Source organism: Hippocampus guttulatus, chromosome 8 (assembly GCF_054856545.1).
Source record: "Hippocampus guttulatus isolate MCC_2025c chromosome 8, RoL_Hgut_1.0, whole genome shotgun sequence".
NCBI classification, from domain to species: Eukaryota; Metazoa; Chordata; class Actinopteri; order Syngnathiformes; family Syngnathidae; genus Hippocampus; species Hippocampus guttulatus.
In genome coordinates this window covers 5,465,997-5,488,711 of record NC_141268.1, presented here as the reverse complement: position 1 = coordinate 5,488,711, position 22,715 = coordinate 5,465,997, and the positions used below count along the sequence as shown (strand labels likewise).

Genomic DNA, 22,715 nt, shown 5'->3' with positions numbered 1-22,715 from the left:
CTGTTCAAGGCTCATTAAAGACACTAATGGTATCTCCATTCATCTCAGTAGGGTAAGATGATTTGAGATGTGGGTGTGTTGCGTTATGAGCATGGTCATGGAATGAGTTAAATAGATATCTGCAGTGTACAGAAAGACAACATGTACGTTCATGTGAAATGTTACAATACTAAAGGTGGAAAATGGTAAAGATAGCCACGTCTCAGATATCTGCCTCTATATATGTATACATATATATCGCATCTCGCCCATCTCCGCTTTGTTCCAGTAGCCCATTTTTCATCAAGGTGCTCTGGTTCCCCAGCACCTGACGCAGACCTTGTTTGGCCGGGCGACATCTGAGCCGGCATGTCATTCATTTTATTGTCTCTCATCATTGTATGAGGTAGGCATTCGCGTGAAGGATCTTGCCCAAGGACCCACAATGGATGGTGTTATGTGCTCATTTTTTGCCCCAAGCGGGATTCGAACCACCGTCTCCCGTATGCCAAACGGGAGACGGATGCCTTACCAACTGAGCTATCCAGCCGCTATCCAGATGTTTCGGTAGACTATGGCTGGCATAGTCTACCGAAACATTTGTGCGGAGTATGGACTGGAAACCCCAAGGTCAAAATGGGAAACACCTCCGAAGGTGGTGGAGAATGACAGAGCGAAGATCCTGTGGGACTTCCAGATCCAGACTGACAAGATGGTAATGGCGAACCAACCAGATATCGTGATCATAGATAAAGGGCAGAGGAAAGCCGTTGTAGTGGATGTAGCGGTCCCAAGTGATGGAAACATCAGAAAGAAGGAACACGAGAAACTCGAGAAATACCAAGGGCTCAGAGAGGAGCTGGAGAGAGCCTGGAAGGTAAAGGTGACGGTCGTGCCTGTGGTGGTCGGAGCACTCGGGGCAGTGACCCTCAAACTAGATGAGTGGTTGCAACAGATCCCGGGAACAACATCGGACATCTCAGTCCAGAAATGTGCAGTGCTGGGAACAGCAAGGATACTGCGCAGAACCCTCAAGCTTCCTGGCCTCTGGTAGAGGACCCGAGCTGAATGAGGGACGGACACCACCCGAGGGGGGGTGAGACGAGGATTTTTTTTTATACATATAGATAGATAGATAGAGAGAGAGAGCAAGAGAGGTGCAGGTTTCTCACTGTTTCTGCGTGTGTTTTCTGTGTGTATTCGGGTTTTAGTGTGTGTATAGCTTTATGAGGAAGTGCTGCCTCCATGAGTGAAAATACAAACCAAACGTTTTTGTCTTTATGAGATCTCACGTGCACTACCCAAAGGAACTCAAACCGGCGTGGTGAGCAGTGGCTCATTTGCCTGAGACAGGACTTCCCGCTCAGGCTAATTTCAGAAAGGCTTGAAAAAAAAAATTCAATTCTCGATGCTAGGGGTGTTTTGGAAAAGCCATATTAGAGACATTTTCGGACATCTGGGAACAGTTTTAAATAGTCACAAAAAATGCAAAGTATGTCTCTTTTAATATTGGAAGTAAAAAAAAATGTCCCCACTGCACTCTTCGCACCTGAACACTCCCTTGAGCTTTTCATTTAGGAAGTTGAAAGCACACACACACACACACACACACACACTCAAAGCTCTTTATCTGCTTTTCTCCCTCTCTGTCTTTCTCACCCTCGAATGCACACACACTCCCTCCCACCATCACATTATACTCCTCCTCACACACACACACACACACTCACACACACACACACACACGCACACACTTGCTCCACATGCATGAGTGGAAGCCAGCCACTGTGTGCTACACACTCACGAGGAGAGCACCACTATGGAGATGTTGCATGCCCACTGATGTTTTTGCCACCAGAGCATGGAAGCCAACAACTGGACATAAAAGAAAAAGTAGCCGCAGCAGCGTGTGTAGGATTACAGGACCGCTTTATGTGTGTTTGTGTCATGGTGACAGGTCACGTGAGTGTCTGCTGCTGACAGGAGCTTCTCGAGTTCTGGGATCTAAAAGAGTTGCACGTTGAAAGGCAGCAATCATGTCAACGAGAAGCTCGGCACACGCGCTCTGGGGGGTCTGCTTCATTTGGCAAGGTAAGTCCACGCAAAAGGGTAGAGGGGGACTTTCACCATATTTTCAAACCCCGAAGATCTGTGTTTTCTTAACTATTCACTAGCCAAGAACAAAATATTGGAAAATAGCTCACGGCAAACCACCTCACAAAAATTGTATAGCATGAAATATTAATGATCTAAACAACCAACACACAAATACATTTATGTGTAAAATCTGGGCCTGTTTAGTTGAACACATAAATGATGAAATGTTGAGATGGCAACAAGTGGAAACACAGGTTAATTCTACATTTTGCCATCTGGAGGAAGAGTATGGAATTGTTGCCAGTCACCATACGTCACTAGCATAAATGGAGGAATAAAGATACTGTAATACTATACCATGTCCCACTTTTCTGTGGCAATGAGGACCAAGCCCTACCCCAGATGACCAAAGTAAAAACCCCATATAATTGCCTCGATTAATAGGTTATACCGTAACTATACCAAAAACTATTATCCCAAAACACTTAAATATCATTTACATCTCAATTTACAACATTACTGTTAAAAATGCAGGCCTTGCAGATGGTTGTTTTTTTAATTGTAGCTCACTTTATCGGACAAAAACATATATATATATATATATATATATATGTATACGCATATATCTTTGTAATTTCCAGTAACAACCCAGGCTAAATTTGGCTCTTCCCTGACATATAAAGTTCTTAGTCTCTTAGTAGAGATGTATTGCTTCAGCATATTTCCTTGAGACCAATTTCAATGTGTACTTTCCTGTTAAGTAGTGCTTTTGTCCCATCTTGTGGTATATTAGTGGATCCCAGAAAGATCACAAAAAACATCAAAAGGTCGATTTGTTTGCCTAGTAGCTAGGGATATTTAGCCATTTGTTTTGACTCCTTCTGGTATAAATGCTTTGACCACCAGGGGCAGTATAATACATACACACATGCATACGTAAAGAACAGTTTTGCAACTAAGTGAGCTGCAGTAATATTATTAATTTTTGCCAGAGGATAAAGAATACATGCCTATGAGTAGAGCTGGATGATATGACAATATACACTGCCAAGACAAGACGAAAGTGTGTATCATGTTGCTTGCAATTACAATGCCTATTGTAATTTATCACCTGCATTGTCACCTGCAATAAAATGCAGCGGTCGCGTCAACAGCGGACGCTTGATTTGATGGGTGAAAGCTTACACTTATAATTCTCATGCGACATAGCTGCCACCAAGTGGCAGACTTAACAAGATATGGACTTGAATCATTCCGTGGTCATAATACATGACAGATTTACAGTGCAAAAATTTATCTAACAGCTCAAGAAATGTAATAAATAACAAGGTGGGTGAATCCAAAAAATGAATTGCACCATGTGAAACAATAAACTATCAACAATAAACCTGTAATTATAACTACTTGAGGTTTTTCCTATAATTGAGTGGAGACTGTCATGCGGATGGTCTGCGTGCCGAGATGAGATCGGTGCTACTTGGCTAAATTAGGCTGCAGCAGCTCGCTAGAAACAAGCTTTGGCTGGCTACTGCCGCCCATAAACACAGTGCAATTTCCCGACGATGTCAGTAATCACAGTCTCCATAGCAGCAAATGGGACACACTCCTTACAGGTATCATTCTCACAAAAATATTACAAGGCGTAATTAACAGTGGGAAAGATTGAGAAGCTCGGCTACTTGCTAAGCTCATGTCATGTTATCCATCATGAAAGACATGAAAGCCCGGGTGACTGAGTACACTTCACAGAGGTCTCACTGGAATCACATTAAAACGTAGCATATCCAACTTTGAGCAGCTAAATAGCAGGCAATTTAATAAGTGTCTGGAGTGAAAATTATACAATATAATGCTACACACAGACGACAAAGAGGAAATGTTACAGCTGAGAGGAGTGACCTAGAAGATTAAAAGTAATTATCAATTCGTAATGAATATTGAGGATAAGTGATTCTGAAAATTGATGGATATACACTATTATATTGATTACAGATTGTATTACTAATGTGACTTGTTTTCACAATGGGTCCTGAGTTTTGATTTGGACTTTTGAGATCTGCACAATCAATGTTCTCAAAATTATATTATAGTCCAGCTCATGTTTTTATGTCAGTTTTTAATCAATTTCTGTCAGAAACATTTTTTATGCCTCTTGTTTAGATTGATATCTACATTTGCGCAAATATGTGTAGGCTACTTTGTTTCTTTTTACATTTGACAATTTACTACAGCAGCACCACTGGAGGCATTTCTCATTTGATATAAGTCAGTTTTTTATGTCACTTCAAAATAAAATGAGAAAAGGTAAGTCGTCATAATTTGTTGTATGTTTTTTTAATAGAATCACAGAAAATATATAGGGGTAGCGCGGCACGATGTGACTGGTAGCATGTCTGCCTCACAGTACAAAGGCGCAGGGTTCGATTCCAGGACCCGGCCAGTGTGGAGTTGGCATCTTTTCTCCGTGACGGCATGCATGGCTGGCTGATTGAACACTCTAAATTGTCCCTTGGTGTGATTGTGAGCGTGGATGGTTGTTTGTCTGTGTGTGCTCTGCGATTGGCTGGCAACCAATTCAGTGTGTACCCCTTCTACTGCCCGAAGACAGCTGGGAAAGGCTCCAACATGCCCACGAACTTCATGAGGATAAGGGGCTTGGATAATGGATGGGTGCCTGGATGGATGGATGGATTGATGGATAGATCGTAGTATATTATCGTGATCAAATATTTTTTCCATATCACCCAGCACTACCTGTGAGTACAGTCTATCAGCTAGTGGAAGAGCATTTGATTTCCCTCATATTATGTATAGTTGGCATGTATTTTTATGATAAAATAATGTCATTATTTTTTTTGTCCAAAATAATTGACGTTGGGGAATTTCCCACCGCACACGACATGATCTCTCATTTTTATCGAAGTGTCCTTGAGCAAGATACTGAACCCCCAGTTGCTCCAGCTGCTGCGTCATCAGTTGGTAAATGAGGAAAGAGCATACAGCGCTTTGAGTACCAAAGCTAGAAAAGCACTATATAAGTGACAGAGCATTTCCCATGACCACTTTAATTCTCCAGTAAACCTCAACTAAGACTGGCAATAAACAGCTTGAAGTGTTTTTCCTCTTTCATTTTCTCACTTTCGACCAAATTGCAACTTTTGTGACATTAACTGCTACCATCAAGCACTTGTATTTGGCTCACACCTAAAGCCCAAAAAAAAAATAAAAAATCGTCTGATTGACAGCCTTTATCAAGAGCAGTGGTTCTTAACCTTGTTAGAGGTACCGAACCCAACCAGCTCATATGCCCATTCACCGAACCCTTCATTAGTGAAAAACAAAAATATGACTTTTTACCAATTCAAGGTTTAAAAAACACATTTATTAAGAACAGAAAAAAGTAAATAAAGTTTCAAAGCATAAGTATAAGTCGTTTATTTTTTATTTTTTTATTTTACGACATACTATCACGACAGCCACATGTTGACTACTGAGCGAACTAAATTGGACAAGCAATGTAATGTGATCGTCAGCAGCCAGTGATGGCCAAGCGGGCGTGTCACAACTGATTAACATGTTGAGTCGGATGTGTCTTCACCTCCATGGCAGAGGCTCCGTAGAACCCCTGAGACCAATTCACCGAACCCCTAGGGTTCGATCGAACCCAGGTTAAGGACCACTAATCGAGAGAAACACTTGTAAGTCAAGAATTACAACCGAAATGTCAAAGCGCTTTTTTTTTCCATTGATCTGCAAAGGGAGCAATATTGGAATGTTTGATAAATATTTGGTGTTCATACATTTGTATCAAGTCTCTTGAATCTGACAAAATAATCCCCTAGTCAATTCCTATGCACAGTGTCATGTTAGGAACAGATGTGACGTCAAGTTGTTGACTGGGCCCTCCCACCGGTTGCTATTGAGTGATGCGCCAGATCGATTGTAGATGTGAATATGATAGATGTAACATTTATTCAGCACTTATATTCCAACAACAAGCAATCTATCGATTTATCTACCGGTATTATGTGCCTGCAGCACTGACCTCGTCTGACACAACGTCAGCAAAACAGGTGTCATCAGTAACAGACCTTGCAGCAGTATTGACCGAAAAAAATGACCGAGAAAATGCCGCATGGATGGCTTTCAATGCCGCAAAGTCACAGGCTTTGCCTCTTGCAGGCGAGTATGGCTGTGTGCATTAGCTGTTATGGCGTCACACCAAATAGGTTCCACGAGTACTCAAAAACCCGTTTGGCTGCAGCCTTTCTTGATGAACCTTCTGACCACCACAAGTACATCACCAAACGTGATCATTATTACAGCCACACCGTGTCCTAGTGTTAATTTGGTGCACATATGAGTGTATAAACAAAGAAATGAAGGCTCCCAAAATACATCAGGTCCCCAAATTTGGTGAGGATTATGTCACACAGCCACTCACTAATCACAAGGAAGCCATGAAGCAATTTGTCAGCATTCAAACGCCTCCCGTCGAACCAAAACCTAAGCCGGCGCTAGTGAATGGCTGCTCTGTGCTCAGGGCACGTGCTCAGGGCACGAAGGAGAAGGAAGAAGAAGAAGCTTCTTCTTCCTTCTCCTTCGTGCCCTTTGAAGACACAGGAAGAAGAAGCTTCTTCTTCTTCCTTCTTCTTCTCCGGCAGCTGCCTTCGAACAATGGCAGCTTCGGAGCAGGCGAGCGTGGCCCTGGAACTAATGTTGCTATTATGTTAATGGTTGGAATAACAGGAGGTGGACATCACGGTGCCTCCACCGCGCCTCCCACACTCCCCCTTCCCCGGGGGCGCTGCACATCAGGGCCCAGAGGCGGATAAGGAAGAGATGTCTGCCCAGGTGCAATCACCAGAAACCCCCACCACACAAACACCCACACACACACATATACACATTCAAAGTGCGCCTCTCTCAGCCCCGATGATGACTGGCAGAGTGTTTTCTTTTGGAGCTGCACGTGTATTGTGAGGGAGACAAGCAAGGTCGAGCTGGTGAACCTCCACAGATGCTCAGCAAAAAGGAAAATACAGTCAACATTTTGAAATGGAGGCAGAAAAAGTTTTCATAGGACAAATAAGAAACAATAGTACATACTGTTGCCTTATAAATTGCACGATTCATTCCAAAATGCACACTTATTAATACAAAAAGCTAGCAGCAAGCTAGCAAGCTAGGCCTCTGATTAACCTCATATCATGTTCAGCTGTTGTAGTAGGCTTTTCCTTTTTTTTTCTCGACAGGATTCAGCAGACCATGACTTCTTAGATAGCGAACAAGTGTGGCAACACAATGAAGAAAATTCACAGAAGGAGCATCCTCCTCAAATGATTGGTCACTGGTTGCTAGACAGCGGCAGGCATCTTAAGTTACCACTTAATTATTAAACGCGCCGAACTTGAATAAATTGATTTCCCCACTGCATTTTCACATTATTTTCTGTCTATAAGGCAAAAAGGCCACGGTGTCTGGCATACGATTGTACCAATAAGTCTGGAAGAAGTGCTACGTGCAAAGAATAGATGGATGGATTTGTATTAATTATAACAATGCATACCATATTATTGAAACAAGACAATATCCATCCATCCTTCTGTCCATTATCTGAGCCGCTTATCCTCCCGAGGTTCGCGGGCGTGCTGTAACTTATCCTATCTGGCCTCTGGTTGTATGCAGGGTACGCCCTGAACAATTGCAGGGCACACAGAGACGAACAACCATTTGGACAGACGATATATCAATACTCACAGGTAGTGCTGTGTGAAAAAAAAACTTTGATCATGATCACAATATACTATGATTTATCCATCCACTTTATCCTCACATGGGTCGCGGGGGCTGCTGGAGCCTATCCCAGCTGTCTTCGGGCACCCTGAGCTGGTTGCCAGCCAATCGAATGGCACACAGAGACAAACAACCATGCGCGCTCACACTCACACCTAGGGACAATTTAGAGTGTTCAATTAACCTGCCATGCATGGTTTCGGAATGTGGGAGGAAACCGGAGTATCCGGAGAAAGCCCACGCAGGCACGGGGAGAACATGCAAACTCCACACAGGAAGGCCGGAGCCAGAATCGAACCCTGCATCTGTCTACTGAGAGGCGGATGTTCTAACTCGGCGATCACATTGCCGTCCAACAAGGCAATATGTTTTTTGTTAATACGTTAAAAATAATATTGACAAAGTTGGGGTTAGCATGTTGGCTTGGCGTTCAATAAGCATTCCAGTTTCTCATGTGGCCCCTTTGTACTTGTGGTATGTGAAAGAATCACTGGATTCAATACAAATAAAATTTCAAGCACTAACTGCAATCTAATATATTACAAAGAAGCTTTATTTTTGTTTCAATCCACAGTGAGTACATTTTACTGGTGGAGTTCAAGTACAATACATTGGCATTTCATCTTTAAATGTTTAAAAGTGCGGCCCGGTGGTCCAGTGGTTCGCGCATCGACCTCACGGTGCAGCTGTACTGGGTTCAATTCCAGCTCCGGCCTCCCTGTGTGGATTTTGTATGTTCTCCACAGGCATGGGGCGGTTTTCTCCGGGTACTCCGGTTTCCTCCCTAGGTGTGAGGGTGAGCGCAGATGGTTGTTCGTCTGTGTGTGCCCTTGCGATTGGTTCAGGGTGTCCCCCGCGTACTGCCCGAACACGGCTAGGAGAGGCTCCAGCACCCCCTGCGACCCTTGTGAGGATAAGCGGATCGGAAAATGGATGGATGGATGTTTAAAAGTTTCATTGACGTACATTTTTCTTTGAATTTTTTTTGTGCAATACATTTTTCACTGAATGACTTCCCCCCCCTCCATATTTATTTTTTACATGTGAATTTTTGCATTAACACCATAGAGCTAGACATCATTTATATCCAGCACAGTGTACGAGATGCAATGTACTGTATGAGAAGGGAGAATAGATATGTGTGTGTGGGGAGGGGGGGGGGGGGGGTGATGTAATCAATACATCTGTTTTCCAGTCCAGCTCCAACTTGTACATTTCCATGTAAAACACATCACATGGCAAAAGAAAATGTTATTTTTGAGACTTGAAGTGATCGTGCTGTAGTCCACTGAGAACAATACGTACATGCTGAGCTGCAGTCTTCTTCAGTGTCTGCTGGCCTGGAGGGTCTCGTCATTCTCAAAGTTCTGGGTCTACTCAGACAAGAGTATTTTGAGCTTGTTGTGTTCTTTTGACTTCTTGCAAAACTGTGAGATGTGAAAACAACTTTTTGTGTGGTGAATGATCACAACGGGGACAGTTCACTTGTGTCATCTGGTGTCTACTGCAAAAATGACACACATTTGTTGAAATGACACCGTTTGTTTTCTGGTTTGGGAATTCTAGATTTGACAACCTAGGAATTTGATTTTCATGAGGACAAACATGATCGAGGCTTTTAAAAAGCCGTTGTCCCTCGAAGCCCAGTGGCCACGTGCAAACAGGAGCCAGACTTTGATATCCAGCGGGCAAAGCCACGCAGATCTCTTGTGTAAATACACAAGACCTTGGGATTAAATGGCTCAAAGTATGATGAAAAGACAACAGCGGCGTCTGCGTTGCCTCCCCGCGGACACATGACCCAAGTTAGAATAACAACACCGAGCTCTGGCCCTTTGAAAAGATCAACTTGTCCTTGTCCTGACTGACACAAATGAGGAGGGAGACAATGGGCACCATTTGTACTGTATTACAAGTCCTTTGTATTTCACTTGTTTTGCATTTAGCAGCAATTTATTGACATTATAAGAGCCAGTGTTGCATTTTGGCAACGGCAAGTTTCATGGAAGGAGTTTGTTTTAGTTGTTCCTTTTATTTCCTATAAACGGGCATCCAGGTGTTTTTTATTGCGGGTGAATGCAGAGCTTTTGGGGGTGCTCAACTCTGGCCAGGATCTTTCATCGAAGCTAACTAATTTAATCTACCATGCTGTAACCCAACTTCTTAGTGGCTTTTCGATGGACCTTGTCAAAGGAACACAGAGTGAACCTGAAAAAATACAGTATATAATAATATATTCTTTGCGGTCCCAATAATCAAAACGTGGTAATCTGATGAATAGTGTGTTTGTGGAACATGAATTAAGATGCTAAATCCACCCGTTTTCGACTGCATCCAAATACCCACATTCCAACCTACAGGCCTCAATGAAGTGTTCACTTACAGTAGTAGAAGTGCATGAAGTGTTTGAGAGCGCTGGTTACAAGCATGCGAAAGCTGCAGAAATGGGACAGTGCATGTTATGTCATCGACTTGTGTCACTGTGTTGGATCTCCGTCATCAAACATGGCGGCACCGGTTGTTGCTTTGGCAATATTCATCCATCCATCCATTTTCCGATCTACTTTGTCCTCACAAGGGTTGCGGCAAGTGATAGTCTTTGGGCAGTAGGCGGGGGGACACCCTGAACCGGTTGTCAGCCAATCGCAGGGCACACAGAGATGAACAACCATTCACACTCACACTCACACCTCAGCACAATTTAGTGCGTTCAATCAGCCTGCCATACATGTTTTTGGAATGTGGGAGGGAACCGGAGTACCCGGAGAAAACCCACGCAGGCACGGGGAGAACACGCAAACTCCACACAGGAAGGCCGGAGCCGGGATCGAACTCACGACCTCTGCACTGTGAGGTCGACGCAGTAACCACTGGATCACTGGGCCACCCTCAAATATTTGTAAACCGTAAAAAATAGAAATTGGCACGTGAAAAGACATTTTTTTCAGCACAGGCACAAAAATTCCACCGATTGTTGCCAGTTTTTCTCTATTTTGATCAAATCTGCAATGAATTGAGGGTATTTTGCTCTTGGTGAGGGGTCATGAGTGTGGGCTAAGACGAAGTGTGGAATAAGAGCGCAAAAGAGAGAGAGCAACCGAGCAGTTTAGAAAATTCGCACACTCTATACACTCGCACCTTTACCGGGAACACGCAATTGAGAGGCACACGGGTGGAAGTGTGATTATTTGGACAGGGCGAAAATTCATCTCAGGGGGCAGACAGTTTGCCATTTACTGTCGACTGAAAATGACATCATAGTTGCGCAGGCCACAGGTAATGACCAATCATGGGTCGGGTGGGTTATTATTTGTGAACCTATCCCAGTCATCTGCAGGCAGGAGGCGGGTACCCTCTGAACTGGTTGCCAACCAATCGCAAAGCACACATAGACAAACAAATATTCACGCACACAATGACACCTAGGGACAATTTAAAGTGTTCAATTGACCTACGGTGCATGTTTTTGGAATATGGGAGGAAACCGGAATACCCGAAGAAAAGCCACACAGGCACAGGGAGAACATGCAAAAGTTTTGGGAATTGGAATTGAATCCATGACCTCTGCACTGTGAGGCGGACGCGTTAACCAGTCGACCACCGGGCCGCCCTCCTAGAAAGACGTCAACTTAGAAAGAATCTACGGTACTTGAAAAACACCTTTAAAATATATTCATCCCGAAAAGAATGAAATTTAATAGATTATCATTGAGTAACTTTTTTTTCTTCCCAGCCATCAAAGTGATGGATGTCTTGACCCCAAATTATGTCCGCTTTCTTCAACTATTTTCCACACAAAATTTTCAAAATGTGGAAAGGTGTCATGTTTCGGTTTGTGACCAACAGGTGGCACTGTGGGGCTTTTCCCTGCAGTTGCACACCTGTTGGTCGTTTGGCAATTATGGCTATGAAAGGACTCCCACCCGACCACTCATGGTCGGGTCATTGTTGCTGTTGGCTCCTGTCATGTTTGTTTGTTGCTGTTTGCTGGGTGCTCTTTGCTGCTGTCATGTTTCTTTGTCATATTTCAGTCATGTTTTGGTCATTGTTATGTTTTATCTTCAGTCATGTGTTTTGTTGGATACTTTGGTCTTTGTTTGTTTTGGATTTAGTTTTCTCTATATTTTAATACAATTCTTCAAGTTCACCCTGCTCCTCCCTCCTGCCTGCTTTTTGGGGTCCACCACCACCTTGCAAACATGACAAAAAGGTTACCTTTCTTCTGAAACAGACTCGAGATAAGACCACACAATATCAAAGCATCAATTTAAATATCATTTTGAGAGCAACTTTCAATAAAGTTCTTGTTTGTCCAATCAAGTACAAGAAGATCTTGGAGAGAAAGGGCATCGGAGTACACAGCGAGTCATGCATCGCCACCGATTATGGATCAAAGGGTCTAGATAGGAGATAATGGAATGAAGAATGCACCCCAGGGACGTTCACTGAAGTAGGGTCACAAGATGATTGCGACAACAAGATAAGCAATGAGGACAGAAATGATTCTTTTGTTTCTTTTGGCCTGAGTGCCGTGAGAAACTACTCATCCCCCCCCCCACACACACACACATGCACGCACACACACACAAACACACACACACACACACACACACACACACACACACACACAAACACACACACACACACACACACACACACACACACACACACACACACACAAACACAAACACAGGACACGGGTATAGACACACATGGCCAAGCACCAAGCACACATCAACATCCAGGTATACACACAAAAACTAAAAAATAAGGACACACACACACACGGTGAAACACACCATCTTCCATCATCTTGTCCATCTCTGACAGACACGCAAAGGCAATGAGACATGTTGGCGTGTCGTCAGGGCCACATTTGGAGGCTTTTGTCTCCACATGGAAAACAGATTTGGTTCAATTCCAGCGTATGCTCAATGTGTCCCTTTGAGGAAAAGAACAAAAGACAATCACCTAGAAGTTGTTTTTAAAAGAAGAAAGACTCCCAAATGTGATCAAAAGAAGCGGTCCCTCTCTTTGGAATGACCTCCCGCTGAACGTTCGGCAAGCCCCGTCGCTGCCCATTTTTAAAACTCACCATACATATGATTTTTGCTCCATGTACAGCACTTTGTGTACAGCGGTGGTTGTTTTTGAATGCTCCATAAATGCAGTTGAGTTGAGTTGAGGTTGCCCCAAAATATCATCTACATGTATGTAGTGTGGAACAGAGCAGTCTTTTTTTTTGTTGTTGCTATGAACAAAATACGTATTTTTACAGATAGAAACATCAATAAACCGAAACACAAAGAGTTGTTGCAGTGAGTGAAAGGCCCTCTGCTTGTTTCAGTCTCCCACCAGCCCCCCACCCCCAAGCTTACATCTAATGCCAGGTGCTTGGACTCCATATGCCAAAGCAGATTTGGTGGCGATACTGACTCATTCGCCAGCCTGTTGGCACAAATTTAGCAGATTGGATGTCATGCGTGGGAATCAACTGGCCATATACATCAAAATTTAGTAGGAATGCTGATATTGTTTCTTAAATATACAGTACATTGGTTTTTCTTGGAAGTTATTGACTTTCCTTCGGTCTCACTCTTTAGTCTGTTAAACTTCAGACACTTTTTTTTAAAATCTTTTATTTTTGCTGGCTTGCGGGCTTACTGGTGCGTTTTTTTTTCCTGTATCACATGACCAAGATGAGCATTCCATCAGAGGCACAGGCAGGGGGATATGCCGGATTTTCAAAATAAAACTTCTTTCAGAATTTTATGATCATCTAATATTTTTTGTCTTCCTATGTGACTCTGTACCGAATGTTGGACTTCCTGTACTAGACTTTTTCAGACGAAAAAGTATTTTTCAAATCTGAATGTATTCGTAATTAAATAATAAGATATAAGAACCTGTTTTCCATTAGGAACAAAACTTAATCTAAAAAAATAAAATTTAAAAAAATAAAAAAACAGGACTTTTTCCACACCTAATATTACATGTTTTTGGTGTTTTAAAAGACAGTATTGAATAACTTTTTTTCCTTTAAGATCCAACTTCACTTCCCTAAAACTGTTTTTGTCAACAAATCTGACTTAAAAAAATATTTCTTTTGTTTAAAAAAAAAAAAAACTTTAAAACAGAAAAATAATACTTTTCTCTGGTCGTACAATTTGGGGTTTTTTGCACCTCATAATAATATCGCTGAAGCCAACTTTTTCCCCTCCTAAAAAGATAATATTTCTAAAAAAAAAAAGCCTTTTTTTAATTGAAGAATAGGAATATCTCACATAGGGTAGTGTCTTTTTCCTAGCAAAAAAAATACTATTTTATCATTGTTTTCCCTCAAACAAATACAACTTTATTCTCCTATAAGCTTATAGCTTTATTCTAGTGTATATATTTCTTTTCTTTTCAGTGTGGTCCTGACACGCCTGCAAAATAAAAGTGCTCCACCCAGTTGCAGCTGTTTCATTTTCTTCAACAAAGACAGCACCTGCATCACATGTTAGCTGTTGACCTCTGAACCACAGCAGGAAGGAGTTATTTATCGACTGGTCAGCGAGGGGAACTGATTGCCAAATGAAACACGTGCGACAAGGAGTTGCACGTGAAGATGAGAATACAAAAGTCGAAATGCAAATCAAGTCTAATTCCGTTTGACTGGCTGAGTACAAAATGAACTGAAAAAGTTGCCCTCATCTCCAAATGGAGTCGCGGGTCGCATCTTGACGCATTACGTCGTCATCTCGCTTGTGGTTGACCGAGGCTCTTTTTTTTTGTAAAAACTCTCAATGAGCAATTTTGTTTTACTAAGCTCTTTGCTTTTTACGGGTTCGCTTCATTCCTTTTTCTTTTTGTCATAAATGCAACCATATGCAGCACAGCAAAAGATCCAAGAGGGAATGACACATGACCTCGGGAAACACTCCATACAACTTCATGCTTTTGGCACCGACGACACACTTAAATATATAGCAAAGGCCCACATGATGACACCTCAGGGTTTTTTTTTTGACGCTCTGTTCATTCACTACTGTGACCACTTGGACAACATGTAGCATGTAGCTACGATGGCTAACACAAAACAGACCTGCCGGACGACTTTTAAAGAACTTGGTTCTGTTTTTTTGGAGTTTCGGTAGATTGGCTTCCAGCGGATGTTGCTGCACAGAGTCTTAACTCCACATGAATTTTAGCAGGATTGAATGCGAAAAGCAATGCAATGCCGTTTGAAAAAAAGTTTATACCGTACTGAAGAAAATATGAACACATATCACTGACCGTTTATATTGTTCTGTCAAACTATGATCCTGGGTAGAGTCCAGACACTCACCTTGGGTGAATTATATTAATTTGGAGCAAAACCCAATTACATTTTGTGAAGCTTGATGCAATATTTGTGGAAAAATGAAGGAAAATGTGAAAAGGATAGCATGTTGTTTATTTTGGGGGAGAATATGACTATTCCTGCCTTTTCTCTCATATCGTTTCCATTATTTCATTGAAAAAGAAAGATTGGCTGACACCCAGTTCAGGGTGTCCCCTGCCTACTGCCTGAAGACAGCTGGAAGCGGCTCGAGGACACTCCTCGAACCTTGTGAGGATAAGCAGATCTGAAAATGGATGGATGGATGGATGGATATCTATATATTATACTATGTATGTAAAGAATAGAAAACCTTTACTCTAAACGTTTTCTCATACATTTACTGCTTTATTCTGGCAACCTTATGACTTTTATTTGTTCCACCTTTTGATCATGGAGCACAGTGTAAAATAACACATCAGGTATTCATTATTTCACAGATTTTGTGTAATTATAATGCAGTGTAGAAAGTATTTGCAAGTTTTTAACTGGCCCTGTTACACATACAATCAGAAAACTACTGTACATCACCCATTGTCCCGCTGTCACAGTTTGGAACGAACGAAATAGCGATCAGATGCCACAAATGTAGACATCAAACAAAACTCCATCACAAAAATATGTATTTACAAGAACAAAGCGCACCAACAGAGTAGGAACAGAAATCGCTGGTCAACAAGAACCAGGAAAAACAAGACATTAACAAAAAGCGTTTGCAAAAGGCAAGGAACTTAACTTAACCTGAGAAAACCAACAAAATGTCAATAGTCAAATTCACACGCAAAAACAAAAGCAAGATCAAATGACTAAACAAAAACTATACTTACAAAAACATGGAACCAATGGAACAAGAATAGCTATGATGAGAACGAGATTGAGGGGTCTAGAAAACAAACACTTGAGCAAGAGCTGCAACAAAGTCAATACTCCGACAAGCAGGAGGCAGCTTGTCAGTCCTTAAAGACTTGGCTAATGAACAATGGCAGCAGGTGTGCACACTGAACGGAAGGCCCTCGTCTGCCACCTGCTGGAGACACACAAGAACAGGATCATAACACCCGCCGCTCTACGGAGCAGAAATCAGTTCAGTAGTTTTTACTCCACTAAATTGTGCGTCAGAGAGAAGATTTGCGCAAGAACAGGGGGTAAAGAAGCAATAAATATGTGAAAAGTCATTGACAAGCGTACAAATAAATCTAAAACAAAAATCTGTGCTCCAGTTGGAATTTTCCGCACTTGGCCTGTCTAAATGTGCGTGCATCAGCCTTCAAAAATGCAAGTCTACATCCGAAACATTTGAATACTCCTTAATCCCGTGAGAGTAAAATGATATGATGCTCATTCAAGGACTTAACAGTTGACTCCTTGTCAGCTCAATGTGGATCAGAGTTGCTGTGAAGCCACAAGGGAGGAACTGTGGGCATAAAGCTGTCACATAATGATGCTCCTCAAAATCTAAGAGCGAAGTGCGATAACAACAAAAGAGAAATCAAAACTCTAGAGCTTCCTCTTGTTGTAAAACCACAAGGACGCAATCAGAAAATCCATCAGTCTCCTGATCTTTGCTTTGGGTCTCGAGACACACCTTTCGGCACGCAGAAGCCGAGAGCACTGTTCGGTGGCGAACTAAAGCAGATGTGCACAAGTCCAACAAATTCGCAGTGCTTGGCCTGGCACCGCACCACACGGTCTCCATTGCTTTTCCATTACAACAAGTGTGGGCCGGGATCAACTGAACCGTGCAAGCCAGTGCACAGTGGAAGCATGTGGGGTTCTGCCATAACATTTCGTGATTGGCGAGTCTCGGCAACGGGTGATGCAGCGATTCAAAATATGAATTGCCGTTGCATATATGTGTCGATGCAGCAAAGAAGAACCCACGAAATGCACAGAAGCTTTGACATAGACGAAAAATCCATTCCTGGATGAGAGAGAGAGAGAGGCAACAAATAGAAATCCAGTATAATCTGTCCAAATTTACTGTGCTTCACAACAATATTTAACCATATTTACAATTTCATATGTACCAATGGATGAAATACTTAAAGTTGTGTGCCCAGTGTGTATCCATGGTTTGTTCTCCACGCGCTTTGGTCTTTCTTGTACTTTTCTTACAAGCTATTTTGATTCGTGTTTTGTCCTTTCCTTGTGCAAGTGCTTTTTGTTTTCTTCGCGTTATTCCTGGCTTGTTGTCCAGCGTCATTATATGTACTTTGTCGGCCTTGCGCCTATTTTTTTGTAAACAAATATTTTTGTTGGATCAACTTTCCCGAGTCTACGTTTGTTGGGTCCGATTCTGTCCGGAACCTTCCGGACGCCTGAGACATTTGTCTCACTCATGATGTAAGACCTTTGAAAAAGAGCTTAGGAAGAGAATGTAATCAGTCATTTGCCTTTGGGAGGCATTGAAGGCTTTTTGTCTGATTGAGTGGTTCGCGCGAGTCTTTAATGTGGTAGCTAGCAGGGGTGATGTGTCCTATCATTTTAATCAAAGCATCATAAATTGCTGATCTTTAGCAGATGTTTAGAAATTGAACATTATTCTGGGATGTTGTGCTCATGTTAGTGTGATACTGTATATGATAGCAATATAAGGTCAAATACCAACTTCAACCATGCCGTCTTTGGCAACTCAAGAAAGATGGCCTTCATTTCCTAGAAAGTGATTTTGGAGGATTCAGACAGACAAGGACCATTTGATCGCCTCACATTAAAAATCGTAGACAAAAAATGTTGGGAAATTTGCGTCGGCCCTATGTCGAGGATACCTGCTTCGGATTTGAGCTTATTTCGATGAAATCCAGAGTTAGACCTGGAATTTGCCCCAAACGGCCCCTTCAAACCAAAATGTTCGAAATAATTCTTCCTGTACAAATTCAAGCATGGCTGCTGAAGATATTTTCATGCCTCCTGTTAAGATACAAATTAGTTTCAAGGAATGCTACGACGTGAGCTGGGGCGGCTTGTGTTCGGGTCCCCAATTTAAAAAAAATTTCACCATGATACACCTTTCGAAAGTGTAACCAAAATGAAAACTGGAGTCCTGTTTATGGCTGAAAAACAAGCAATTTTCTCCAGGGGTCATCACAATGAATGAATTGCTGTCATTTCTACTTCCTAGTGGCATTGATGGTTGCGGCAGGGAGTAAACTCTGGGAGGTGCCAACTACTTCCTCTAACTTCAGCGAAAGCCTGCAATGGCATCCCCATTGCCACGCCCACCACCATCAGGACAAAGTGAAAATCACAGCAGAAATACCACCGAGGCTGGATGGTACCTGGTTATCAACGAGGTAAACTTTTCTCAAACACAGTGAAACTTTAGAAAGCAACACTATAGGAGGTTCTTGGTTAACCACTGAGTTCTGCCACTTGTGTATTCTTACGGCACAGCACAAACTAGTTAAATGAGCACCACAAACCTCGAAATGTTGGAAACAGTTGTTCCAGAAGTCTGCCCCACAGAAATCTGATCTGGACGGCAAGGGAACTGGCTGCCAGCCAATCGCAAGGCACACGTAGACAAACAACCATTCACTCTCACAATGACACGTCGGGACAATTTAGAGTGTTCAACTGATCTACAGTGCATGTTTTTGGAATGTGGAAGGCAACCGAAGTACCTGGAGGAAATCCATGTCGGGATCGGGAGAACATACAAACTCCACACAGAAATCAAACCTATGAACTGTGCACCAAGTTGCCCCTATGTCCGGGCACGACTATGTTAATTGCTCTATTTTTTTTCCACTTGACTGGTGGCGTAAACTTGATGGTACCTGTGGTAATAGCTGTAATGCTTTTACTCTGAAAGCGACCTAACAGGATGTACGCCTGCTAGAGCTAGGCCTATAATAAACTGTTGCTTGCTTGAAACCGACTGCATCTTAATTACGCACACTACGACAGTACCGGTACATCAAATTTTGGCTCACATCATAAAGCAAAAACATAATTTGAAAAAAACGGTGACACTCATAAGTCATGAAATATGGCTGTTTTGGTCCCGATAATGCTAAATATATTTTTCCTAAAAATACTAGTTCTCTAAGAGCCAACCATCAATTCTGTAAAGTCCCCGTTTATTTCCATGCATTCCCTTTCATTCAGATAAATTCCTGTTAATTCGCGCGGAACGTTTATCACTTCAAAATTTCCTAGTTTTACAACCCTACTCTCAAAGAGAATCACTGAATTTACCAATCAGGAAGGAGGCTTGAAAAATCTCAATTTCTATGCTGGTATTTTCAGATGTGAAGTTCGTCCGGGTCCAGAGTTCCTCACCCGTTCCTACACCTTCCACCCCGCTCGTCATTTCCAGGCGCTGCAGCACTACTATGCTGACAGTGAGTGCAAGAATCCCGCCTACTCTCTGGCGATCCGAGGCAAGCTCCGTCTTCGCCAGGCTTCCTGGATTACCCGCGGAGCAACAGAAGCTGACCATCACCTCAGCGGGGTGACCATAGTCGTCCACAGCTTGGCAGCCCAGCAGAAACTGACCTCCAGGCTGCCCCCATCCTGCCTGGGTCCGAGCCTAACTCGGCTGAGTCCTGGGAAGCGGCAGGACCTTTATAATACCCGGGCGGGAAGAGGGTGCCTGGTGGCTATGGGCTTCTCAATGATGGAGCTGGATTTGGTTAGGGTGGAGACACAGCACCACAACAATGGGGAGAAAATCCAGGAACTCTTCTTGGGGGACATACACACTGACTGGACCCAAAGAACTCACTATAGACCGACAGGGTACCAGCAGCCACTGCAGAGCGCCATGGTGAGTTTAGTGACAACTAAGCATTTGATGTCTGGCACACAGTACGGCCACACTAATGATTCTTCCATTGATCCATCCTCAGCATCACATCCATCCGTGCCCCGTGTGTGCCCTGGTGTACCGCTCCACAGAACAACGCCCCCCAGTATTGCCCCGCCAAACGCAAGCCTCTATTTCCTTGGCCGGACGTTGGGTAAGCCAACAGTGTGAAACCCGTCCCACGGTTCTCTTCCTCACCAGAGAGTTCCACTTTGATCCTGACCAACAAGCGTGGGAGGGGATTTACCGCCATTACTCGGACCCCCTCTGCTCCCAGAACACCTTCACGATGAGAGCTTCAGGTCACTATGCTCAGGGAAACCCTTCAGTCAAGGTACCAGGAGCCACAGAGTTTGTCTTCAAGGTGATCGAAGTGAGAGTGACAGCTGAAGACGAGTCCACGGCAAAGTTGTTGAACAGGACAAAGCCAGGGAAGTGCGGGCAGGCCGGAAAATGGAAGGTCAGAGCAGAACAGGGCCTGAGCTCCACGCATGGGTGCACGGTGCTTGGCATCAAGCTGCCACATAAGGAATATGAGCTTTTCAAGGTTGAGCTGGACTACAGGAGACACCCACTGTTGTATGTTGGGGAGAGGCCAACGGACGGTTCCAGCCCAGACCATCCGATAAGGAGGCCCACTTCCTTTCAGGCTCCTTTGGTGCTTTGCAGGGGCACAGAGACACAGCCCCCAAGTCGCTACGGGTCAGGGTTCAAGAGCAAAGAAGTCCAGATTGATACCAGCGGAACCGGAAGGCTGACACAGATCCTCCTGGCGGTCCTTGGACCAGCCTTGTGCAGCTGGATTTTGGTTATTTAGAGACTTGGCACTGATGGGACTGGTTCTTCCTTCTTAAAAGACATTCAGGGGAGCCAAATAGACAGTTCAGTGCTACCTTGACTTAGAAGTGTCCCAATTTATGAGATTCTAAAATTATGAGTGACAGCTTGCTCATCTTTTTTTTTTTTTCCTTTTTGGTATGAGCCAAAATTTGAGTTACAAGCAAGCTTCATATACGCTGCTGCTTGAGAAAAGTAAAAATGATAGAAGCAATTTAGACACAGCAATGAATGATGAGTCAAAGTCCCTGCAGCAATTTCAGCAGTTTATTTTATGGGACAAACAGTCAAACACAAAATGAGAAACCTTGCAAAGAGCATTACTCACACTCAGACCCTCACACTGAAAAAAAAAATGGACTCAAATTGCTGATGTCACTACAACATACCCCTTTAGCACACATTCAACACGACATACATGTACATACAACACATTACACTTTATAAAACCAGATCATTTGCATTGTCTTCCATTATCTTTTTATACAATATGATGCTATTTGTTTTCATTAAAAACAAAATAAATTACGTTCTGGCAGGATGGAATGGATTAATGGCGTTTCAATTCGTTTCAATGTGGACAAGTGATTTAATACATGAATAAATTGACCGATGATCTTAGTCAAGGAATGAATTATACTTGTAAATCATGGTACCACTGTATATTTTTTTCATATCCAATCCCTTGTTGGACCTCCGGTGGTGCCTTTAGGTCCACTTTAAGGATCCTAAGCTCCAGCTTCGGTTCTCCTTAAAATTAAACTGCACACAGACCACCGATACCATCATTTCAGTTCGGGGAAAAAAAACATTCTCCCGTCATATATTGTACAAACTGCTTTTTTTATGAAATGCCATCATGCCAAATCAAGATGCCTGCTGAAATGTCGGTCAGCAGAGTGCTCCTTTTGAGCCAGGATGCAAGTAGAACTAATGCACTTTGTACAGACCATTGTTTATACTGGAAAGAAAAGCAGCCAACAAGCAGACTTTGTGTAATCACTCCTAACAGCTACCATCCTGATGGGTCCAAGTCCACTTTGTGGTATAAGATGCTCTTATTTTAAAAAAGCCTTTATGCTAGTCCAATGACTATTTATTTTATCGTCATATATACGGTATACAAATACTGTAAATTCTTTTGTCTTGTTTTGTTTTGTGTAAACAATACCAGAAGTCATTCATTTCTTTTGTATTAAAAGCGGCTTCACATAACTTGTGTTTTGATGACTCTTCACATTTTGGAGCTAAATGCTACTTACATGACTTTCTGGACCAATGAATACAGCGTGTTCAGAAAGGTACAGGACAGACTTCCATTCGTACAGTGGAGACATAACCCGAATTTGTACTTAAATTGGAACATGCCGCTGTCTATCACCAACCTCCGCTGATGCAGCAGTAAATTCATAAATACAGTTCCACATGACTTGGTCTTCTTGTAGCAATTCACACACATTCGTAACTTAAAAACAACCTAAGGCAGGACTGGAGCAAACCAATGACCCCCTGCCTGCACTATGTGAAAGAGAGCAGGCTTCTCTATGCTTAACAACCTTGTACAGATGACTAGGTAGTCGAAATAGAGAAAATGATACTAGTGTTGGGCGGCCCGGTGATCAAGTGGTTAACGCGTCGACCTCATAGAGCAGAGGTCGTGGGTTCGATCCCCGCCTCCGGTCTTCCTGTGTAGAGTTTGCATGTTCCTGTGTGGGTTTTATCCGGGTACTCCGGTTCCCTCCCACATTCCAAAAACATGCAGGCTGATTGAACACTCCAAATTGTCCCGAGGTGTGAGTGTGAGCGTGGATGGTTGTTTGTCTCTGTGTGCCC

The 22,715-nt window shown here is 42.9% G+C and overlaps 1 protein-coding gene across 1 annotated transcript; it reads left to right on the top strand.

Annotated features, from left to right (window-relative positions):
• The first annotated feature begins 1,762 nt into the window (after positions 1 to 1,762).
• On the top strand, positions 1,763 to 22,082 carry apcdd1l (adenomatosis polyposis coli down-regulated 1-like). The gene is made up of 4 exons (XM_086118886.1): positions 1,763 to 2,070; positions 18,357 to 18,528; positions 19,487 to 20,006; positions 20,089 to 22,082. The coding sequence occupies exons 1-4, from the start codon at positions 2,016 to 2,018 to the stop codon at positions 20,860 to 20,862; spliced, it is 1,521 nt and encodes a 506-aa protein (XP_085975012.1). The 5' UTR covers positions 1,763 to 2,015; the 3' UTR covers positions 20,863 to 22,082.
• The last annotated feature ends 633 nt before the right edge of the window (positions 22,083 to 22,715 follow it).

Coding starts and splice junctions, on each gene's coding strand:
- apcdd1l (XM_086118886.1), top strand. CDS start 2,016: ATGTCAACGAGAAGCTCGGCACACGCGCTCTGGGGGGTCTGCTTCATT. Junction 2,071..18,356: donor GGTCTGCTTCATTTGGCAAG/GTAAGTCCACGC, acceptor TCTACTTCCTAG/TGGCATTGATGGTTGCGGCA. Junction 20,007..20,088: donor AGCCACTGCAGAGCGCCATG/GTGAGTTTAGTG, acceptor ATCCATCCTCAG/CATCACATCCATCCGTGCCC.